The sequence below is a fragment of the Centruroides sculpturatus genome, unplaced genomic scaffold, assembly GCF_000671375.1.
Source record: "Centruroides sculpturatus isolate CEXI.00-Female unplaced genomic scaffold, Cexi_2.0 scaffold16, whole genome shotgun sequence".
Classification (NCBI taxonomy): Eukaryota; Metazoa; Arthropoda; class Arachnida; order Scorpiones; family Buthidae; genus Centruroides; species Centruroides sculpturatus.
In genome coordinates this window covers 82,502-104,239 of record NW_019384548.1, presented here as the reverse complement: position 1 = coordinate 104,239, position 21,738 = coordinate 82,502, and the positions used below count along the sequence as shown (strand labels likewise).

General features: G+C 27.8%; 1 protein-coding gene across 1 annotated transcript in view; it reads left to right on the top strand.

Moving 5' to 3' along the window:
* LOC111623554 (neural-cadherin-like) overlaps positions 1-21,738 on the top strand; it is a 203,514-nt gene that overhangs the window by 164,799 nt on the left and 16,977 nt on the right. The window contains exons 18-28 of the mRNA XM_023366169.1: positions 4,651-4,972; positions 9,518-9,748; positions 9,825-10,084; positions 13,131-13,390; positions 15,405-15,538; positions 15,624-15,872; positions 17,543-17,752; positions 18,700-18,990; positions 19,076-19,323; positions 19,400-19,677; positions 21,334-21,679. Coding sequence (XP_023221937.1) covers positions 4,651-4,972; positions 9,518-9,748; positions 9,825-10,084; positions 13,131-13,390; positions 15,405-15,538; positions 15,624-15,872; positions 17,543-17,752; positions 18,700-18,990; positions 19,076-19,323; positions 19,400-19,677; positions 21,334-21,679 — 2,829 coding nt within the window. The remainder of the gene's footprint in view (positions 1-4,650; positions 4,973-9,517; positions 9,749-9,824; positions 10,085-13,130; positions 13,391-15,404; positions 15,539-15,623; positions 15,873-17,542; positions 17,753-18,699; positions 18,991-19,075; positions 19,324-19,399; positions 19,678-21,333; positions 21,680-21,738) is intronic.

The window sequence follows — 21,738 nt, the reverse complement described above, 5'->3', positions numbered from 1 at the left end:
TGAAAAACAGGTTATCCCAAAAAATTCCCCAAATTTTCTGTCATTCAATAAAAAATCCCCAATCTGGAAATGCTGGGTGGCATTGCACAAAAACTGTCTTTGGTTCTCAATGTCACTTCCTGCTATCCTATCCAAACTCACTGCATCATGTCAATGCTATGTATGTAGTACACAAGAAACCAATGACACATGAGTTTGACATTCTGCTGTTTTTTATGAAGTGTGCTTTGTGATTCAATTTCACTTTGATTATAGAAATAACTGGATGAAGGTTTTATTGCAAAGTGGTGATTTTTGGCATTATCAGTGCGATCCCTGTTTATGTTCCTATGGCAAACAAAGAGCATATAATGTAATCAGTAAATTTATTATTATTCATTCAATTCATAATGAACTCATTTGTCAAACTTTTTATTTTGTCTAGTTGTTTGGAAACTCTTGAATAAACTAATTTTTCTTTAATCAGTTTTGTCTATTACTTTTCATATGCTGTTATCAGATTATTATTATCACGATTGAAATCTGCTTCCTATTTAAGTTTTGAAATGAACATTTCACTGTGTTCATTATCAGTGTTGTTGACTTATGCTTGGTTAATGTTTTGAATTACTTGTCATATTTTATGATGTAGTTTAAACTCACAAAACAAAATTCTACAAACATTGTTGTCTCTGCTTCAATTTAACATTTAAATCTAGAACACTTTGAAAACTAAAAAAGAAATAATGATAATAAATACTTGTAAATAGTACATTGCTTGATTTTTTTTCAAAGGAAAAAAAGCATCTTATATATGTCAATGATTTTATTTTAATACATAAAGTAAAGGTGATGCTAGGGAACTTCATAAAAAACATGATAAAGGTATAAGTATTTTAATCAAAGAAAGATATATTATTTGTTTGTAATTTTACAGCTTCTTCAGACAATATTTTTGCACAAAATTACTATAATTTTAGCTTTCGATGAAAAATGTTAGATATATTCAGAAAACAGGAAGTAAAAATAATTAATAATAAAGAAATTATAGAAAATAATAATAAAAATCAAAATCAGAAATACAGCTAGCATCTAGAACACTGAATATAACAAAACAATAATTAATAATAATTGTATCTTAATGTAGTTGAAGTATACCTAGCATAATAAGTTAAAACTAGTCTTGAAAAAAACTGGAATTAATGTTTTATTAATTATATTGAATTAATTCCCATACTACTTACTACCATAATAAATTACTACAGTAAATACACTCTTATTAGTTGAGATTTATGAATATACCTGCATCATGTTTTTTTTCTCATCAGAGATAATTTTTTTTGATGATCATAAATAGTGGAGTCTGAGTATTTAACAATTAGCATTCGAAAACTTTATCATTTTAAGATAATTTCTGCTGGCTTTCACATTAATTTTAATTTTTAAATTTAAGCATGATTGATATGTTGCATTACTTTAAAAATGTCAAGGATGGTAAATTGATGCAGTGTACAAATTGTAATATACTATAAGAAAATTTCTGTATAACATCAGTTATGTGGAATTTTATTAAATCCAACCATATTTTACTGCCACCTGAAAGTCAGGAAATGCAAGTAAACAAAATAATACCATAATAGTGATGCTGATTCATTGCCTGTTCAAAATTAATTTTCATCTTTTTCTGAATCCATGGTTTACCATTGTTTTATTGCCAGCATTACTTAGAACATTCTGCTATGTATATTTCAACTGTAAAGTTGAAGTAATTTGTCTATAAAGGAAGAATGTCTTAAACTTTCTTTTTATCAGGGCTGTGGAGTCGCGTAAAAATCTACTGACTCCGACTTTTCCTTACCATCTGACTCCGACCAGGGGCGGACTTGTTATTGAAAGAGACCCAAAAATTCTGATGTCATCATGTTACCTCAGAATAAAAGATTCAATAAATAGAGTTCTAATAAAGATAGAACGTAGAAACTTTTTATTTCAAAGCTAAAAGACTCCTCTAAGTAATATGTAAATATGTATTCGATAATTTTTACTTTTCCGGCTGTTATATATAACAGAGGATATATAACAAAGTGTAGTGCTCGGTCAAAAAATGACCCCTCCTAAATTTTTACATTTTTGGACTCAGAACACCTTGAAATTTCGAGTTAATTAAGCAAAAGATTCAAGAATTTTTTCTATATGTGTAGATGTTAGACTGTGTGGTGGGGCATGATTTTGTTCACCTTATTTGAAGCCTAATAATTTCTGTGGTCAAAGTAGTCGGAATCGGAGTCCGATGGTTTAACACAGGAGTTAGTTATTAAGCGTCAAAGTGGTTGAATTAAATCGTGTCCCCATACACATTCTAACATCTTAGGCGAGAACATCTTAACGGTTTACTGTACTATTATAAAATGACAAAAAAAAAGCTTACTTTGAGGGTAGAGACGAGTTTTATTTTATTTTTTTAAATTTTGAACGCTAATAACGAGTAAAATATTCATTAAGAGATATGACACATGACCCCTTTTATGTCTTCACCCTGTCGACCTTTAATTAAGAACCAAAATTTAATAGTATTAATGCCCCTTTATACGCAAGCTACAGTGTCACATTTCGTTTCTTAAACTTTACCTATTCTGAGATATTGTTTAATATCTCAGAACAGAAAATAAAGAAATTAAACAAATTAGACGCCAACACACATGCACGTGCAAATTTTTCCTCTTTTGTTGACTTTTTTTGAGTGGTTTGGGAGGTCTCCAAACATGTAGATTTGTAAAAAAAAAAAAAAAAACTTGGAGAGTCAAATTTGACACGATTCCAATACTTTTCCATTTTATATACATAACAAGTTGGTAAGTAAAAAGGAGTCGGAGTTGGCGGATTTTTTTGACGACTCGAACTCCGGCTAAAACACCAAAACTCCACGACTCTGACTCCACAGCCCTGCTTTTTAACTTTTCAAATAATAATAATAAATTTCTCATTATTTACTTTTTTTTGTCAAGATTGGAAGTAATCTTGTTCATTATCTGTACTGACAAACTAGAAAATTTCATTTAATTTTCTACATTATCTGCCAAAAAATGCTTAAAAGTGAAATTGTATTTTATAGTTTTATCTTTTTTGGCTTATATTAACATATTTAATCTTACAGAATTATTATAATTCAATAAAATATTGCATTATTCAAAATAATAAATATTATATGTAATACTAGAACAATTCCTGTATTCTAATTTTAAAAATAAGTAATGTAAGCATCTGAAGAATTATTACATAGAACATTAATTAGTAACGATAAGAAGAATATTAGTTTGAAAGTTCTTCTTGTCTTGGATTAATAACATTAAAAATCTTCAAACTTCATTAAATGTTACAAGTGTAAAAAAAGGAATAAATATTAAAATATTTTTAAGAATGTAGTTTCAAAATTCTATAGTTAAGCCAAGAATACACATATATATATTAACTGCTTTTTACAATTCTAACAGTAGAATTTTATAAACATGGTTGTAGATATTGCTGTTCAAGTTACATTATATACTGTATGTATCAACTTTTGACAGCTATTCCTATTATTAATGCATAATATAAGTTGGGGGTAATGCATTTTTGACAAATTGACCAGAAAAATTGTTTATTAACACATTACATGTTTAATTTATAAATTAATGAAGAATTAAACTTGAAATTTGATGAAGGAAGGTTAGACAAAATAATTATTTTATTCTGTTTAAAAGATATTGAAATTTTTATTTCAAAAAGTTGCTATTTATATATGTATGCTTAATATTAAATTATTTTCAATGCATCTGTCAAGGGATACAAACATTCTTAGAGATGCGAGTAATATTTATCGAGGTAGCCTCGAGTAGTTACTAAAAGGAATCTAATAGATGACAAACTTTGTGTGTAATTCTATTATATTAGTTGATCCTATTCATTTTAAAAATGTCAAGGATGGTAAATTGATGCAGTGTACAAATTGTAATATACTATAAGAAAATTTCTGTATAACATCAGTTATGTGGAATTTTATTAAATCCAACCATATTTTACTGCCACCTGAAANTGAATTTTTGTTTATTAGTTGATCCAAACCTAAAACTGATGAAAGATAAATATATAACTGAAAAATTTTAATGGTTTTTGAAATATATCAAAATTATCTATGAAGACCAAGATTTTTGTTATTCAAAAGAAATTTAAGTGTTGAATCTTACTGTATAATTTTGACATATATTGTTGTTTGAATTGAAAATCAAATTAATAACTACTACTACTATTTTCACAATGTAATTATAACATTTTTATTTTAATCAGATAAATTAAAATTGGAAATTGGCTTTGAATTCAAACCAATTTCTGTATCTTTCTGTAACACACTCCTTTATCTTCAGTTTCTTCTATTACTGATGTTTATTTTGGAAAATTTTATAACTCAGGTAATATTTTAAATATTACATATTAAGAGTATTTGAGAAAACAAATTTGTGCTTTATTGCATGAGCATGAACACATTTTAATTTATTATGTGCTTAATTATTTATAATAAAAATCATTATTAATTAGTTAAATGTGTTATTTTCATAATAAACTATAACATTTTATTTCTATGTTAAAATTTTTATTTCATTTTAAATAATAATTAAAATTTGAATGTTCTTATAGGTAACTGCAACTGATGGAGATAGGGATAGACATTCTGATATAGTATATTTTTTAACTGGTCAAGGTGTTGATCAAGAAATGGCAAATAGTAAATTTGCTATTAATAGTACCACTGGTGAAATTTATGTACTGAAACCATTAGATCGTGATCTTCCTCATGGCAGATCTCAATGGAGATTCACAGTATTTGCAGATGATGAAGGAGGAAATGGTCTTGTTGGTTATGCTGATGTGTTAGTAAACTTAAAAGATATAAATGACAATGCACCTTTCTTTCCATATGCTATTTATACAGGAAATGTTACTGAAAATGGCACAGCAGGTATGGGATATTTAATATATTTTTATATTTGTTGTTTGAAAAAGTAAGGGGATTAATTATGTAAATTATTAAGTCTTTCCATTAATAATTGATAAGTTAAACATCTTTCAGCCAAATATTTTAAATTGCTTCTTTTAATGATTGAGAAAAACTTTTTTAATTAGTTATGCATTGTTTACAGTATAAATAAGTAGATAGCATCTTAATTTGTGTGGTTCCATCAGCTTATTAATTATTTTAAGATTTGGTTGAAGAATGTCTAACAAATCAAAAAATAAAATTAATATAAAACTTGGAGTATTTTATCATTGATAATTAATACATAAACAACAAAGGTATATAAAATTTATAAGGTGTCCTAAAAGTTACTGTGCACTGAAAAATTTGCAATGACATTAAAGTTATATCTATGGCATTACTTATCAGACCTGTAAGTTGTATGTCCCATATTTCTGCTTTGTAGTAATGTCATTACTACTTGTTCACAGATGTTCTGATTTTTGGAAGACTTCTTTGCCAATTGCATAATCTCCCATGGGATCTGTCCTGCTAGGTCTCTGGACCTCACTCCCTGGATTTTTGGGCCTCTGGGAATTTCCAGTATTTGCTGTAGAAAATAAGAAAATAACTGAAATATTGTATGTAAAACTTCTTTTAAAACTTAAGAAGCTTTTTCCACTTCACAGTAACTTTTTGGACACTCTGTATATCCTAAAATATTATTTTAAAAGAAAAAAGTTTGACTCTAGATAGGATGAATCCATAATTTTTATTTTTAAGTATTCCCCATCTAAATTACTTGGACATGCTTATTGTTATTTTTAGTTTTTAATTAACAAATTAATTAATTTTAAAATTAAAAGTAAGTACAGATAATTATTAATAATTAGATCAGTTGTGATGTAATGTATTATTATTCAAATGTTATCTAATAAGTTATATACAGTCTGTCTATGGAAAGAATCAAAATCAACTTGGATATTAACCAATGAGCATCAACCATTGATCACTTAGTTGTAGCAAGTTACTTCAGGTTTCTTCCTCATTTGTTAAACATGTCACCATCATTATAAATAGTGTTATGGAAGCTTCATATCATGGCATTGAAATACAAAGAAGTTTGCTATAGCAGTAGTTAAACATATGATACTTTACAGTTAATGAATGCTGTAAAAATTTAACACAATTAACAGAAAAGCTGTTCTGCCACCGAGTGAGTGAAAATATAAACTTCACATATTGCTTGACATATTAAGCCAAAAGTGCTAACATCATTAGGGAATGTGGTGATTGGTCTAACTGAAGTGACATCATGCTTGATGTTGCCTTCAAGTTAATTTTTTCCATAGACAAACTAAAGTATGCATATGTTCTCAGTTTTATCAATTATATTAATAGAAATATATTTGGTTACTCTTTCAATACTAAAAACAGAAATTAATAGTCCATATTTTACTCAAAAATTTGTATATAAAGTGATGCTTTGCAATAGTTGAGACTGAAAATAGTCTAGTGTCTATAAATCATTCGTTTCTGTTTCAGTTTTGGGCAAAGTTTTCTTAACATAATAAAACTTGTATAATGGATCAGCATTTTATATAAAAATAATAAACTCCAAAACCAATTATTTTATAGAAGTGTAATCTTAACACATTCACTGTCATTTATTACAAGGCAAAATTACCCTGATTATATTATAATCAGGGTAATTACCCTGATTATATTATAATCAGGGTAATTTTGCCTTGTAACAAATGAGTAGATGTTTATATATTATATAAACATCTACTCACAAACCTGATTTACAGTTAAAGCCAAATGACTTGAATTATGAGGCTACACTAGTATTATTTATTAGTAATTATTTCGCATTTAATTAATTACACTGAATATGCTGACTAATTTCTTCCTCATAAAAAGTCACTGTTTTAAAAGATTAAGAATAACAATTTTATTATTTCAAGCAATCTTCATGGAATTATGAGAGATGATGAAAAAGCTTTCAAAAATGACCTTTTTTTCTTTCCAGCAATAATAATTAATATTTATAGTTAAAGCCAATATTATTATTGGCCTGATTTACAGACAGGCCAACATCAAGTCAATAATAACATACAGTATATTGTATTCTATTTTGGAACATTGAATAGAATGCAATATACATTATTATTAGCTTGATGTTGGTTTCCCTATAAATCAGAACAAAAAGATTTGTCGAATTATTAAATATTGTTGCTGGAAAAAAGAAAATGTTATTTTAGATACTTCAACTAGTTTCAGTTCTTCATTTTTCTCTAGAAATTAAGTCATTAGCATTTTCCTGAAGACATAAAGTAATATTTTTTACAGAATTTAAAATTTTACCAATAAATAAATAAATTAATTTACACCAATTTCTTTACAATGCTATTTTGGAGTTTTGGAGTCTCTCTGAAACAGGTTTTTCTGTAAATATTTCTTTGAATATCAGATTCTGTGCAGTGCATCCTGTAAAGCTGCTTTTTCTTACAGAAAAAGCAGCTTTATCTTCTCTTGTAAATTCTGCTTTTTACATGTAAGAAAACTTGTTAGTAAAACAGTTGTTTTTCCAAAAAATATTTTATAAGCATTTAGTTAGGGGACAGCTTGAAATCTACCATCACGTCTTTCAATGTATAAAAGGTTCAAGCAACAGTATGATTTCAATGCAGTATGGTTGGTGAAGCAAGAAGACTTTTTTTGTTTCCACTCCAATTTTTAAAAATTTTATTGTGCTGAAATTTGAAAAAATTGTAGACATAAATTCCCACTGTCATCCGTCTGTCTGTCTGTCCTTAATCTTGAGGATGTAGTTAGATAGATGAACCAAGACCAGATATAGAAAGCTCATGGGCAGGAGGTTCTATACAAACTTCCAGATTGAAGAAGAAGTCATGTTATTTTCATTCAAAAATTTTTCCCTGAAAGGAGTTATACTTTTCCTGTTAGCAATAGATTCGTGCTAGTCAACACAGACTTTGCTAACAGCAAAAGTATGATATAGAGAGGCAAGACCTTACTAATTTGAGGTGGAGAGCATATATTTTAAATTAAATAAATTAAAAATATGTTTAAAAATTGCAGCCTAGCATTGTGATGATGTCACAATAAATAATTGCTCATCTTTTATTGGATATTTTTTGTGTTTTGAGAGTATTCAAAATTTTTTGGTGACCAAGTAATCTAAAAGAAAAGATGCATAAGTAACAACGCATCTGCATGGTAAGCAGAAGTTACTGGTTCTGCTTACCATGCAGATGTGTTGTTACTTATGCATCTACTGGTTCAAGTCTCACTCTGGCCTGATTGTCTTTTTTCCAGAAATTCCTAAATTAAAAATTAATTTATTATAATTATTAAAATTTATATGAGACGATGGCATATCTGCCTACTTCTAGTCAAATTAATTAGTAAGTAGTCATTGACATAGCCCGAAAATAGCTCAATAATTCAGCAGATCATTTGGCAACAAAAGGTGATCTTTTTTGATGTACAGTAATACCGCGACTTACGCTACCCTGACTTACGTGAACCCGGAGTTACGTGATTTTCAAATCTCATCGATTTGTCTTTTGTTTGAATGCCACACAACTCTTGATTACTCACTCCCCCCCACACTATTGTTTAGCTTACATGTTCGGACGTGCCGTGCGGAATCGACGCATAGCTACAATTTATTTTGTGTTATTTATTTCTGTGTTTGTTATATCTACGGATACTTGAGAGACTCTATGTGGTGATTTCTTGTAACCGTGAACGAATCAAAAGGCGAGATAAGGTTAACGAGAACATTTATTAGCTTACATACATCAGATTTGGATTTTACACAAATTGCGAAAATATACCCCGACTTACGCAGTTATCGCTCGGTCCCACCTATCTGTATTACTGTACTTTGTTTTTAATTTTAATTAATAAAAAAATTACCATCCAAAATTTTCTAAAAAACATTATTGGTTTAACACTCAGTACAAAATTTTGATACTAATGTTTCAAGCAATTGGTTTTTGAATTAAGATGATCAATTTTTGATAGTTGTGTGATCACATTGTATTAAAATATAAAAATAAAATTAAAATAATCAGTTCTGCCAAAAATTGCTGTTTCATGTTAAAGAAAATATATTACTGAATAAAAGAAAACAAAAATGTTGTTTGAAGCATTTACAAGTTGGATGGAAGTATTTTGTTCAGAGTGTAATAAAATTTCCTTGTTTACATTTGGAATGGCAGTCATACTGGCCCTACTGCTAATTTCCCTTTACAAAATTACGTTTTTCTATCTTGATCTTGGACAACATCTCTCACTCTCCAGTTAAAACAAACTTGATGTCTATCTGAAAAGTGAAATTTGATACATTTCGTTTTTTACTTTTTCTGATCAAATCACAAAAAATGAACATAAAATATGCATTTGTGTCAATCCACAAGTATTTCTAATATATTATTAATCATAATAGTAGAGATTAAATTACATATCATATAATTTTAATAACGTTAAATTACACTTACAAATATTTTTATTTAGGTATGACAGTTATGACAATGACTGCAACTGATTATGATGATCCAAATGAAGGTTCCAATGCCAGATTAAGATATTCTATAGAACAGAATCAAGTAAATGAAAATGGAGAACTAATTTTCACAATAGATGATGAAACAGGAGTTATATCAACAGCAGTTTGTTGTTTGGATAGAGAAACAAATCCTGAATATACAATAAAAGTTGTAGCCATGGATGGTGGTAGTTTAAAAGGTAAAGTTAACATTTGAGTAAAAATTAAATCTTATATATCACATGAATTATTTAAAATAATTATATATTATAACAGGAACTGGTACAGCAACCATAAAAATTAAAGATATCAATGATATGCCACCTGAATTTACTAAAAAGGAATGGTTTGTTGAAGTTGATGAAACTGAAAGTGATGATATTCCAGAAACACCAATACTTGTGGTTTCAGTGAATGATGGAGATCTTTTAGAAACTAACCGATTCAGCTACAAAGTGATTGATGGTGCATTTGGGGCTGATAAATTTACAATGGTCACAAATTCTGATGGTACAGGATCATTGAAAATTGCCAAGGTATTGATATTTTGAAATTCTATTTTGCAAATATATAATTCAAATAAAGTTTATTGAAAGTATAATGAATTTCTTAAAATAAAACTGCAAAATGAAAACATTCAATGTTAGCTTACAGTAAATATATTAAAGCCTTTAATTAGTTAACTCATAAAATTTTTAATTCCTTAATTCCATGTGAGAAAGATTTGTAAGTTGAAGTTTTTTTTTTACAATGTAATCTTTTATAGTAAAATTTGATCTATTAAAAGAATTTTCACTAAATTATACAAATTATTTTAAGATTTCTAAATTTTAAACTATATTATTCTGAAGAAATTCATTATATGAGTAGAATTCTACTTTAAAGAGAATCATATTATTAGCTAAACTGAATTTAGTATTTGAATATATTTCTTTAGTTATTAGGTCAAAATTCTGTTTAAAAACAACAGAGCTTTACAAAAAAAAAAATACGTATCTCATATATCAGTATTTTCCACTGTCTCAAAAGTTTAAATAATAAGTTCTACAGCTAACACTTTTAACTACAAATTTTGCTAATGATATCTTAACTATATTAATTAAGATAAATGATTATAATTCAGTTTAAATGCTAAAATTTTCAAGTCCAAATATATTTAGTTATTTAAGAGCCAAATTATTAGGTTAAAGTTAAATAATCTTTATTAGAGTTTGTCTAGTTAAATTTTAAAATAATCAGATTAATTTTCTTAATGATTTAATAATTAATATTGCATAATTAAATTTAGAAAGTGTCAGATTTGGTTAGTATAGAATTGAAATTTTCACTTTACTTGTAATAAATATATTGCTAGTATTGGTATTGTTTTTTGCTATCAAAATGGATTTTGTTTTTTAAGATCAGTGTTTAACTTTTTTTTATCCGATGGCACACATGAACCTATAATTAAATTTCTGCAGAAAAATCATGATTTTAAAGTTGTGTTTGTAAACTCTAATTCTATTGCCATATTACTTGCCTAAGTGGCAAGGTTAAGTAGCTAATTCTTTTTGTAAATTAAATAAAACAGTTTTGTTGTTCCTTAAAATAGCAGCAGATTACAACAATAGTTATTTAAATTAATAATTTTTGTTTACATAAGAAAAGAAAGTAACATTGTCTTGTCCAGTGTTCCATTATTTCTCAGTTAAAATAATTTAAAGTAATTATGGACATATATAATATCCTCCACAAAGCTGAACTCTTATGTGCCTACATGGTCCCTATGTGCCCTACAATAAACTATTATAAAATTAAATGCATGATGAACTATTATAATAGTTCATCATGCATTGTAATTTTATAATAGTTCATTAAGTATGGTAATTTTATACTTGTCTGTTTTCATTACACTGTTTACCTATTGAGATGTAGTAATATTTTAATTGTTGTGGATTGTATAATAATGCTAATAATTCTGTGATTATAGAAGAATTGAAATAGATCAGCAAAACTGTAATGTTATATAATTTTATTATCCAATGTCATCTACATTAGTATAATTTGAGAGAGAAAATACACTTAACACTGAAGATGGATTAATTACATTTCAATCTGAAATGCATGTCATCATCTTGTGAAAACAAAAAATAAAGATATTTGATCAGTTGTAACTAGATTTTTTTGAATGACCAGAGAAACCTTTCAGGAATGTAGAGTTTGGCTTATAGAGTATATTACACATTAATATTGTGGTTCCCCATAAAGTTTAAATATGGACATAACGTTTATAGATAGATACATTTTTGATTTAAAGAAAATTTCATTTTAAATGAAATAACTCAGTGTTATGCACATATAATTTTGCTTACGAATGAATATATTTTTACTACATTATGTAAATGTTTGTTATAACAATGAAAAACTCGTAAAATCAGTTTAAAGAGATTTTAATTTTGACATGTAAACTTATTGTTCTTTGGGCTTCTTTCAAAAATTTTTGTGGCATACCAGTTGAAAATCACTGGCCTAGATACATATTATACCGTGTTTCCCCGAAAATAAGACATCCGCAGAAAATAAGACCTAGCACAGATTTTGCTGAATTGCGAAATATAAGACCTCCCCCTGAAAGTAAGACCTAGCGAAGTTTTTTTTTAGTCGTAACGGTCATCGACAGATGGTTGAAAGTACAGCCACTGATTGGTCAGCAGACAATTACGCCACACGGCATGATTTGCATAAGACTATGGCTTGGGAATCACAGATTTGCATAATGTTATCGCTGGTGATCGCTAATTGGTCGGCTGGGAATCACGCCACATCACATTTGCATAGTGCTACGGTTCAGTAAGCACTAATTGGTCATCNTTACTAAGGTGAATGGTGAGGAAACCTTCGTCTTAACTAAACATAAGCCCCAAACAAAATATAATGAAAGCAAAATAAAAGTAAAATAAAAATAAAGCTCAGACTTGGTTCCTTACAAAGTATGAATAAGTATATGTTTATTTTTACTAAGTTAATTCAAAATTATAATAAAGATACAGCAAATTCTGCTTAACATCATCAATAGGTTCTTGGAAACTGAGATGTTAAGTGAAAACAACATATAATGTAACCAATTTGCTGTAAGATAAATAACATAAAACAAGATTAATTCAGTTAATATTATTTTAATTGGATCATATATACAATCTCTAGCAAAACATATCAGTTTTACTATTTATAAAGAAAATTTGACAACAATAATTGTAAATGATTATAAATCTATCTTTCCTTGATGATGATGATGATATAATAAAATGACATTAAATGAGGATTTGTAGTATTATTATTTGTTTATATCAAATTTGAAATAAAAAACAACAAATTAGTTTCAAACATATGTGCATGCACATACACTTACACATCCATATATATATTAGATCACAATATATATATTTTTCTAATTAATATTAACTCTATTAATTACTATTTTAATAATTAAAAAATAGTTTAATTTCTAAGCATCAGGTTTGTGATAATATTGGAAACTGATTACTTAACTTAAACTTTATTTTATTCTTTTAAATATTATCATAATTTATATTATTTTTATAGCCTTTAGATTTTGAGGATCCACAACAACGATATGGCTTCAATATAACAATTCAGGTTAGTGATCATGGAGGTGAAACATCAGATGCATATCATGTAGACTATGCTAAAGTTCGTGTCCGTTTACAAGATATTAATGATAATAAGCCTGAATTTCAAAAAGCAAATATTGAAGTTACTGTTGAAGAAAATGCTCAAACAGGTACAAGTTTAGCAACATTTAGAGCTACGGATGCAGATCAAGGAGGAAAGTCACAAGTGAGGTGAGAATAATAATTTGATATTTTTGTAAAAAAATTATTTAAAACTTATTATTTAAAAATGAATAAAACTTTTAAATAAACAAAATCTTTAATAATTTGCTGAAATCATATTGGTTTATTATTCATGTAATTATTATAATAGTTTGAAAATAAAATTTGGTATATTATTATTTGGTGTTAGGTTTAATTAATAGCAAACAATTATTTAATTGAGTTTAATTTAATCAATAAGAAAATTGTTAATAATAATAATAATAATAACTTTTGCCAGTCACCACCTTGCTGTGGTGAGAGAGCTCAGTAATTCTGATGAACCACTGAGCTCTGCCATCTGCTCCTGGTAGGGTCACCCATGCCAGTGAGGTCTGTTTGAGGAGAAATGAAACCAAGAGTAACTGAACCAACATCTGTGGAGATCTAATCATCTAAATTATCTAATAACATGATCCAAATGTAATACCAGCTCAGATGTTGCCTGGATCAACAAGGTTAGGCAGAGGCTAACATTTGAAAAATTTGTCAGTCTCCCTTGGCCACCAATGGTGAAAGCAGCACTGGTCCAAGTATGACTACTGCAATGCCCACACCAGTTTTGGGAAACCAGCCTAATTTTGATATTTCTGAGGCAATACAGCTGCAAACCACTAAGGCAGGTAAACCATGCCAAGGGATGAAATGGACATCAGAAATTAATGAGTTTATCATCCGTATTTACTTTACCATCACAAAACTCAAAATAGACATGACAGCATATAGACAACAGTTACATCACTTGTTCTCACAACAATATCCTCATCGCACATTCATTATACAAAGGGTGGTTGATCAAAAAAGAACAATTATGCATAACAATTTTATACCACAAACAACACTAGAATGTATCAAATGACAAATTGCAGAACAATTACTCCAACAAATATTCCCAACATCAACAATAATCACATTATCCATCAGGATCACCAAGATATATGCTGTTCCTACCACCACTATTTTCATTGATGATGAGAATATCAACACTTTTTCACTGCCTGAAATAGATTCAGGTTTAATTCACTTTCTCTCTCCTTTTCTAAGAAGCACTCATTACAATTTACAGGCATTGATTCTTCACAATGGCTACACATTCCCAAAATCAACACTTTTAAACTAGTAGGGAAAACACCTACAGTATGTGAACATTTACATATTACCAGATTGCATTCATTCTGTTTCTACCCTCTCAGACATCCACACACTAATCTATGCTGGTGCAGTCACAGTAGTGACCTATTGTGGACTAAAACTACATTCACAGACAGAAGCTCACAAATCAAAAACCCTTCAGAAGTCTTCCTGGCAAACAAGAATAGAAATACAAATAAACAATATTACACAGCAACTAGACAGGCTGACACAATATGCTAATAACAAAACACCTCAATTAATGAAACAACTAAAAAAAATTTTTTAAGAAAATTAAAACACACAAAGCATGAACAACACAATGTTTACATTACAGAATACATTGGCTCCTTTTTGTTTCAATGTGTCAATCTATACTAGCCAATCTATCTACAACTTTATTCCACCCAAATGGGTGAAATAAAGTTGTAGTTAGATTGGCTAGTATTTTTGGAGTCTGTGGATGTGATAATTCCTAGAAAATAATGGTGTTTGAACTGATTACATATTGAGACTTGAGATTTATTTTTCTATTACCTTAACATAAAATTATCTTATAGCTTTATCAAAATTTTTTATAATTTTATTTTAATACTTAGTCTTTTATTCTTTGGTTACAATCATGCATTAGCCCATGTCAAAAATAGAACCCCTCACAGAATTTGTGTATAAAACAGACTTGAAACATTTGATCAAAAACAATTGACTGCTGTCATTCTGTCAAACTATTTATATAGGTAATACAAAATTGAATAAAGTAATTCAATATAGCATCTTATAGAATATTTTCCTATATTTATTTATTAATAATAATTAATTAATGTAGCAATAATAATAAAATTTATACTTCCAGTTATTCAATTGATCGATCATCTGACAAGAAACGGCAATTTACAATTGATAGAAATGGAGTTGTGAAAATTCAGAGAATGCTAGATAGAGAAGAAACTCCTAGACACCAAGTAAAAATACTTGCAACAGATGATGGTATGAATAAAACATTTAGAATATATATGAATGATTTTATTTTAAAAAAATAAGAATATTTAAAGATATCTGAATCAATTTTTAGGTTCACCACCACGTACTGCAACTGCAACATTAACAGTTGTTGTTAGTGATATAAATGATAATGCACCAAGATTTGTTAAAGATTACCGACCAGTTATATTGGAAAATAGTCCCCCTCAAAGAGTAGAACAGATATTGGCTACTGACGATGATGATCGATCAAAAGGAAATGGGCCACCATTTACATTCCGTTTAGATCCCAATGCACCAGACATTATCAGGCAATTTTTTGATGTTCATCATGATCCTAGTGAGTATTTTTTGAAATATATTTCATTACAGGTATTTTTTTATGATTCAATAAAATTTTTATTTTAAAAAATGATTTCATAATATACTATGTATTTGTAGTTTTTTACTGCTAACCATTAAACTTGAATAGGACTACTATATTAACATGAAACATTTAATCTTATATAGCAAAAGCAAAGTGAAATTGAAAGATCCTATGAAATAAACTATTAATCATTTTGTTATATAGTTTGCAAACTTTCATAAAAACTATTATATAATTTTACATAAAAAGCGCTTTAGTTTAATTTATTAGCATCAATTAATTTGGTTAATTGTATGCAAGTTCCTAACAAATTCACATTTCAAATGCATGGGTACACAAAACTTTATCATCATTAAATTTGTATTAATTATGGACATTGAACTCATATTTCTCAAACATTGGTTCATGGTTCAGCAAATGGAATTTAACAATCTATAAAAAAAATTAATAAAACTTTTTGATGAATATAAGAAAACCTAGATGTAAACAGACATTTTAGGATTAACAGGTATTATTATTAATTTTGAGCAAAGAATGTTTTAGTTCTAGTTCAATTCTAAATCATGCAGTATCTTTTTAGCTTTTATAATTAAAAAATTAAGTAAAACAACAGAACAGCAATACCACTGATTACCTTGTTTGTAGTCAATTATTTTAAAAAAATTCTGGTTTTGATTCTGTTACTGTTAGTTTATTTTGATGAAAGAAAGATCATACATTAAAAAATTGTTTTTTAATAATTTTTGGTATGAAATCTGGAAAATTACTGATCAATGACTTCTAATCCAAAACATAACAGGATTATAATGAAAATTAGTTTTCACCACCCTGATTTTTTAAAATTTTATCCTCTGTTAATGACTTTTTTTTTTGTTTTTTACCAACAATTTTGTTGGTAGTTTTGGTCAATTATTACATCAGAAAATCTATTATTAGTCATTTCAAAATATAATATAAAAAACCCAATACTTCTAATGGCTTTTTTTCAAGTTCTTTAGTGACATTTTTAGACATCTGTCTTTAAGTATTTGAAAGATTAGGAAGAAGTCATTTGCTCTCTGTTTATTATAACAGGTATATTGGTCTTGTTTAATTACATATCTTGTCACATTGCCTAAATATTTTATTATTAGGCCATCAATACATTTAACCTGAAAACAGTTTTTTTTTTTCCTCTTTTCTCTTTCTTTCTCTAAGGTGACTACAGCTCTTCAACAAAATGGCAAGAGATTTTATTTTAATTTCATTTTCATTCTTCTGTTACTATATCATAGTTGTTTGTAATAATGAAAAATATATATATATAATGTTAACTAATTAAAATTTGCTTAACCCACTGTGTGCTCCATGAATTCATCAGTTCATCCTCTAGTTACTCTTAGTCACACACATTTTTAAAAAAAAACCCTTTAACTTTTTAAAGATTACAAGTGCTAAAATTATCAATAATTTCAATTTAAATAGACAGAAGTATTATTTGCCATAAAATTTTCTGATTGAGGAGAAACTGGCTTAAGGATTTAGTTGTCTTTAAATACATAACAACCTGGAAAAATGTGTACTTTTAACTTAAAGTTGTCCTTATGATTTATTTATTTTTATAATTGTTTTCTTAGTACTGATATGCATATATAATTCCATAGCTGGTGCAAATGGTGATGGAATGGCAGTTGTTAACTCTAAAGTCAGATTTGACAGAGAACAGCAAAAAGAATATTTGGTACCATTAGTTATGAAAGACAATGGAAATCCATCTATGACAAGTACTGGGACTTTAACAGTTGTTATTGGTGATATTAATGACAATAGAATGCATGCTGGTAGCAAGAGCATTTTTGTTTATAACTTCAAAGGTATTAAACATTTTTTTATTTGAATTAACATAAACATATAAAATTGCTTTTAATTTTTATAAATATTTTAATATTGAATGAACTATTTAAATTTATTGTGTTTATGTGATGATGATGATGCTTTTTATTATATAATTTTATATATACAGGTAACCCCCATATAACATGGCACTTCTATAGCACGGATTCACTCTAACACAGTTGGGGAATTGGGTAAAACCCTTGTACAACATGAAATGTAATAAAGGGTGCATTCTTTTATACTTCTGCGTAACTCCGTGCAAGCATTCTAATTGTTTTCGTGGCTACTTTGAATGCTCTTTCAACAATAATCCATTTAATGGTTAAATTTTACAATTGGGATACTTTTTTTGCCTCTAAAAGCTCATTTTAGAATTATAGATTCCTCCATCACGATACTATCGATAGTGCAGGTGCCGCCATCTTTCTTTCACCGTCGTTCCTAAATGCCTACAAACAGCAGTGCACTCTTATTGCAGAGCAACCGCTATTAACGAACGCACCCAAAAACTTACGGGTTGATGATGTTCATGCTGAGATCATCATATAGAATGAATAATCCTGTGGTAAAATATTTACTTAAATAATAAATAAGTATTTTACGTATGAAAAAAATGAATAATAAATCCGATTTAAATAAGGATTTAACAGCATGTTTTTTTAATTTTTGGAACCTAACCCTCCCTTTTTGCACTAGTTCTTTGTTTCGTATAACACAGATTCACATAACACAGCAATTTTTTGGAATGTAACTCCCGTGTTATACAGGGGTTACCTGTATCGTACTAACTAAAACATATTTATATATTTAATATTGGAATTAATAAATCTTTTTTATTTATAAATTAGAAAAAGTACATACAAATTTGGTATTACAAATTCAAGATTTTAAGTTTCATCTAATTAAACTTATGTCTTCTTCACAGGAGAATCACCTCCAACACCAATTGGTAGAGTTCATGTTGAAGATTTAGATGATTGGGATTTACCAGATAAAACTTTCTTCTGGGAAAATAATATGCCACATCCAAATTTTGATTTAGATGAACAAACTGGTCTCATTACAATGAAACAAGTTACTAGTGGAAGGACTTACATTCTCAGATTTGTTGTATTTGATAGATTATTTTCACAGGAAGTTCAAGCTAATGTTTCTGTTACTGTCAAAGAGATTTCTGAAGAGGCTATTTATAATTCAGGATCAATAAGAATTTCTGGTTTGTAATAATTTTAAAGTTTTTTTTTATTTATTTATTTTCAAATTTGAATCATAAAAGAGTAATAATAAATCACTTGCTACAGGCATTACAGCTGAAGACTTCATTAGAGTCTGGAATTGGAAAGAAAATCGTCAAGTTATTAGTAAATATGAAAAGTTTCGTAACTGTATTGCACGTCTTACTAGTGCACGTAAAGAAAATGTTGACGTCTTTAGTGTAATTCTCAAACAAGAAAGACCTCCTATCACTGATGTAAGATTTTCAGCACATGGATCACCCTATTATAAAGCAGAAATGCTCAATGGAATAGTTGCCTTAAATAGAGAATTGGTAATTTTTTGTAAGTTATAAGATTAATTATATTGTATAAGTATACAGTTTATTCACTTCATTTTAACATATTTAGATAGAACAAGAAGTTGGCATCAATATAACAATGGTTGGAATTGATGAGTGCCTTATTGAAAATCATAATTGTGAAACTAGTTGTACAAATGTTTTGATGGTGGATAGGCAACCAATTATGGTAAATGCTAATCGTACATCATTTGTTGGAGTAAACACGTGGGTTCAACCAAAATGTACATGCGGTGCTAGAGATTTTTCAGAAAAAGAAAGTTGCCGTAAAAGACCACCACCTTGTTTTAATGATGGAATGTGTTCAGAAACAACTATTGGAATAAAGTAAGTACTTAATATAAAGAAAAATCATTACTAATGTAAAAAGTATATAGAAATAAAATAGTAAATTTAAATCTAGTTTACAAATAACTACATAAAGCTTCTGTTTCTAAATATTTTAATTTTAATAATTTCTTCATTAGTCATTAGTACAATAAAATGCTTTATTCAAAATTTAAATTTAGTAAAATCAAAATACTTGGAAAATTTATTCAAAATTAAACTGAGATTTTGGGTCTCTGCTATTGGGTTGAAATGTGTGATCTGTGTAAAGATATCAATTTCCAGTTTATCAGCATTTAATAATAAAATATTTGTGATTATATTCATGTAATGAAGTTTTAGTTAATATTATATATATATTTACTTATATATATTGTATTCTCTGAAGTAAAGAATTAAATTTTTGTAATATTTAAATGTAAGGGTCTTTTGAGAGATAATTATGCCTGTATTATTGTTTCTTTATATAATGTAGATTGAACAAGAGTTATAATTTTATCATTTACTGTGTTTATTCAATAATTGAAATACTTATAATGATTGAATTAGCAAGTAAAGAATAAATGTCCTATAATACATTGCATTAATATTTTTAATGCTAACTAAAATATAACTAATCTATATTATAATAATTAATTTAGTATTAAAACTATAATTAATAGTTTTAATACTAAATGCATACCAAATACCTTATTACCAGCAAGAATTTTTAATAAGGTCAACTATTTTTTGATCTAATAAAATTAAACTTTTATTACACTTTTAAATACCCATTGTTACTTAATTTATTAATTTTATTATTATACCTTCAAATTATGTAGTATACTTTACACTGTAAATTATGTTTTTACAAGTTGTAACTCTTAAATTTCTGTCCCACAATGCAACAAATTTTTAATGTATTCAAAAAAGTAGAGAACCTGAAGATTATCTAAATTAGACCAAAAGAGCTTGTTCTTATTTAAAATTTTGTTGATAATAAGGTATTTGATACTTATTTAGCTAACTGAAATATTATTAGAATGTTGAAGTTAATGCTATTTTAAAAATTCTTTTTAAATTTATTATGTTTAAATCCTTTTCAATATACTTTTGCTTACCTTATTACCATAACAACCATACCATATTAACAATGCAAGTGATAAATGATTTTTTACTATTAAGTAATATTTGATAATGGGATCTTAAATTAACAAAAAATTTATCTTCAGTATTTTAAATAAAGCCATATCTTTTTTGCGTTATTCTATCAGCAGTGGGTTAGTCAGGTATGGTGCTATCCCTATGTAATAGAGAATAAATGTGGAAAATTTTTAAAGTATTTTTCCACATGTTTTTTCTTATTGCCGTTTCGGAAAAAGATTTTGTAAACAGTTATGTCTAGTAAAGAAAAGTCTTTTTTTTTTATTGTTACATAATTCATTTTTTATGTGAATTTTTTTTGGTGGTAGTTTTTAGCGATATCCACAAAAGAAGGATGGATAGGGTCAAAAGGGGGTGGTGAAGGACATATATATGTCCTTCACCACTGCCACATGATCACCCTTGATGGATATATCCATCGGTCACTGCTGAGTGGTTAATGTACATTTAATAAAGGATTATAACAATTTTATATTAATTCCAATCAAATATAAATATTTTGAATCATTGTAGATGTAAATGTCATCGTGGATATGAAGGACCACAATGTCAACAGACTACTCGATATTTCAATAGAGGTTGGGCCTGGTTTCCTGCATTGCAACAGTGTGAAGAGTCTCACTTCTCATTGGAATTTATGACTCGCAAACCTGATGGATTATTATTTTATAATGGCCCTATTTCTGATCCAGAATTTGGAGAAGAAGTAGTTCAAGATTTTATTTCATTGGAACTTGCAAATGGTCGACCACGACTTTTAATAGATTTTGGTTCAGGTACATCAGAAGTAGAAGTTTTTGTAAAAGAAGGCCTCCATGATGGAGAATGGCACAAAATTGATGTATTTTGGGATAGAGAGGTAAAATTTTTTCATACTATAGTTTAAGTTTTAAAGGATATAAATCAAAACTTAAAAAC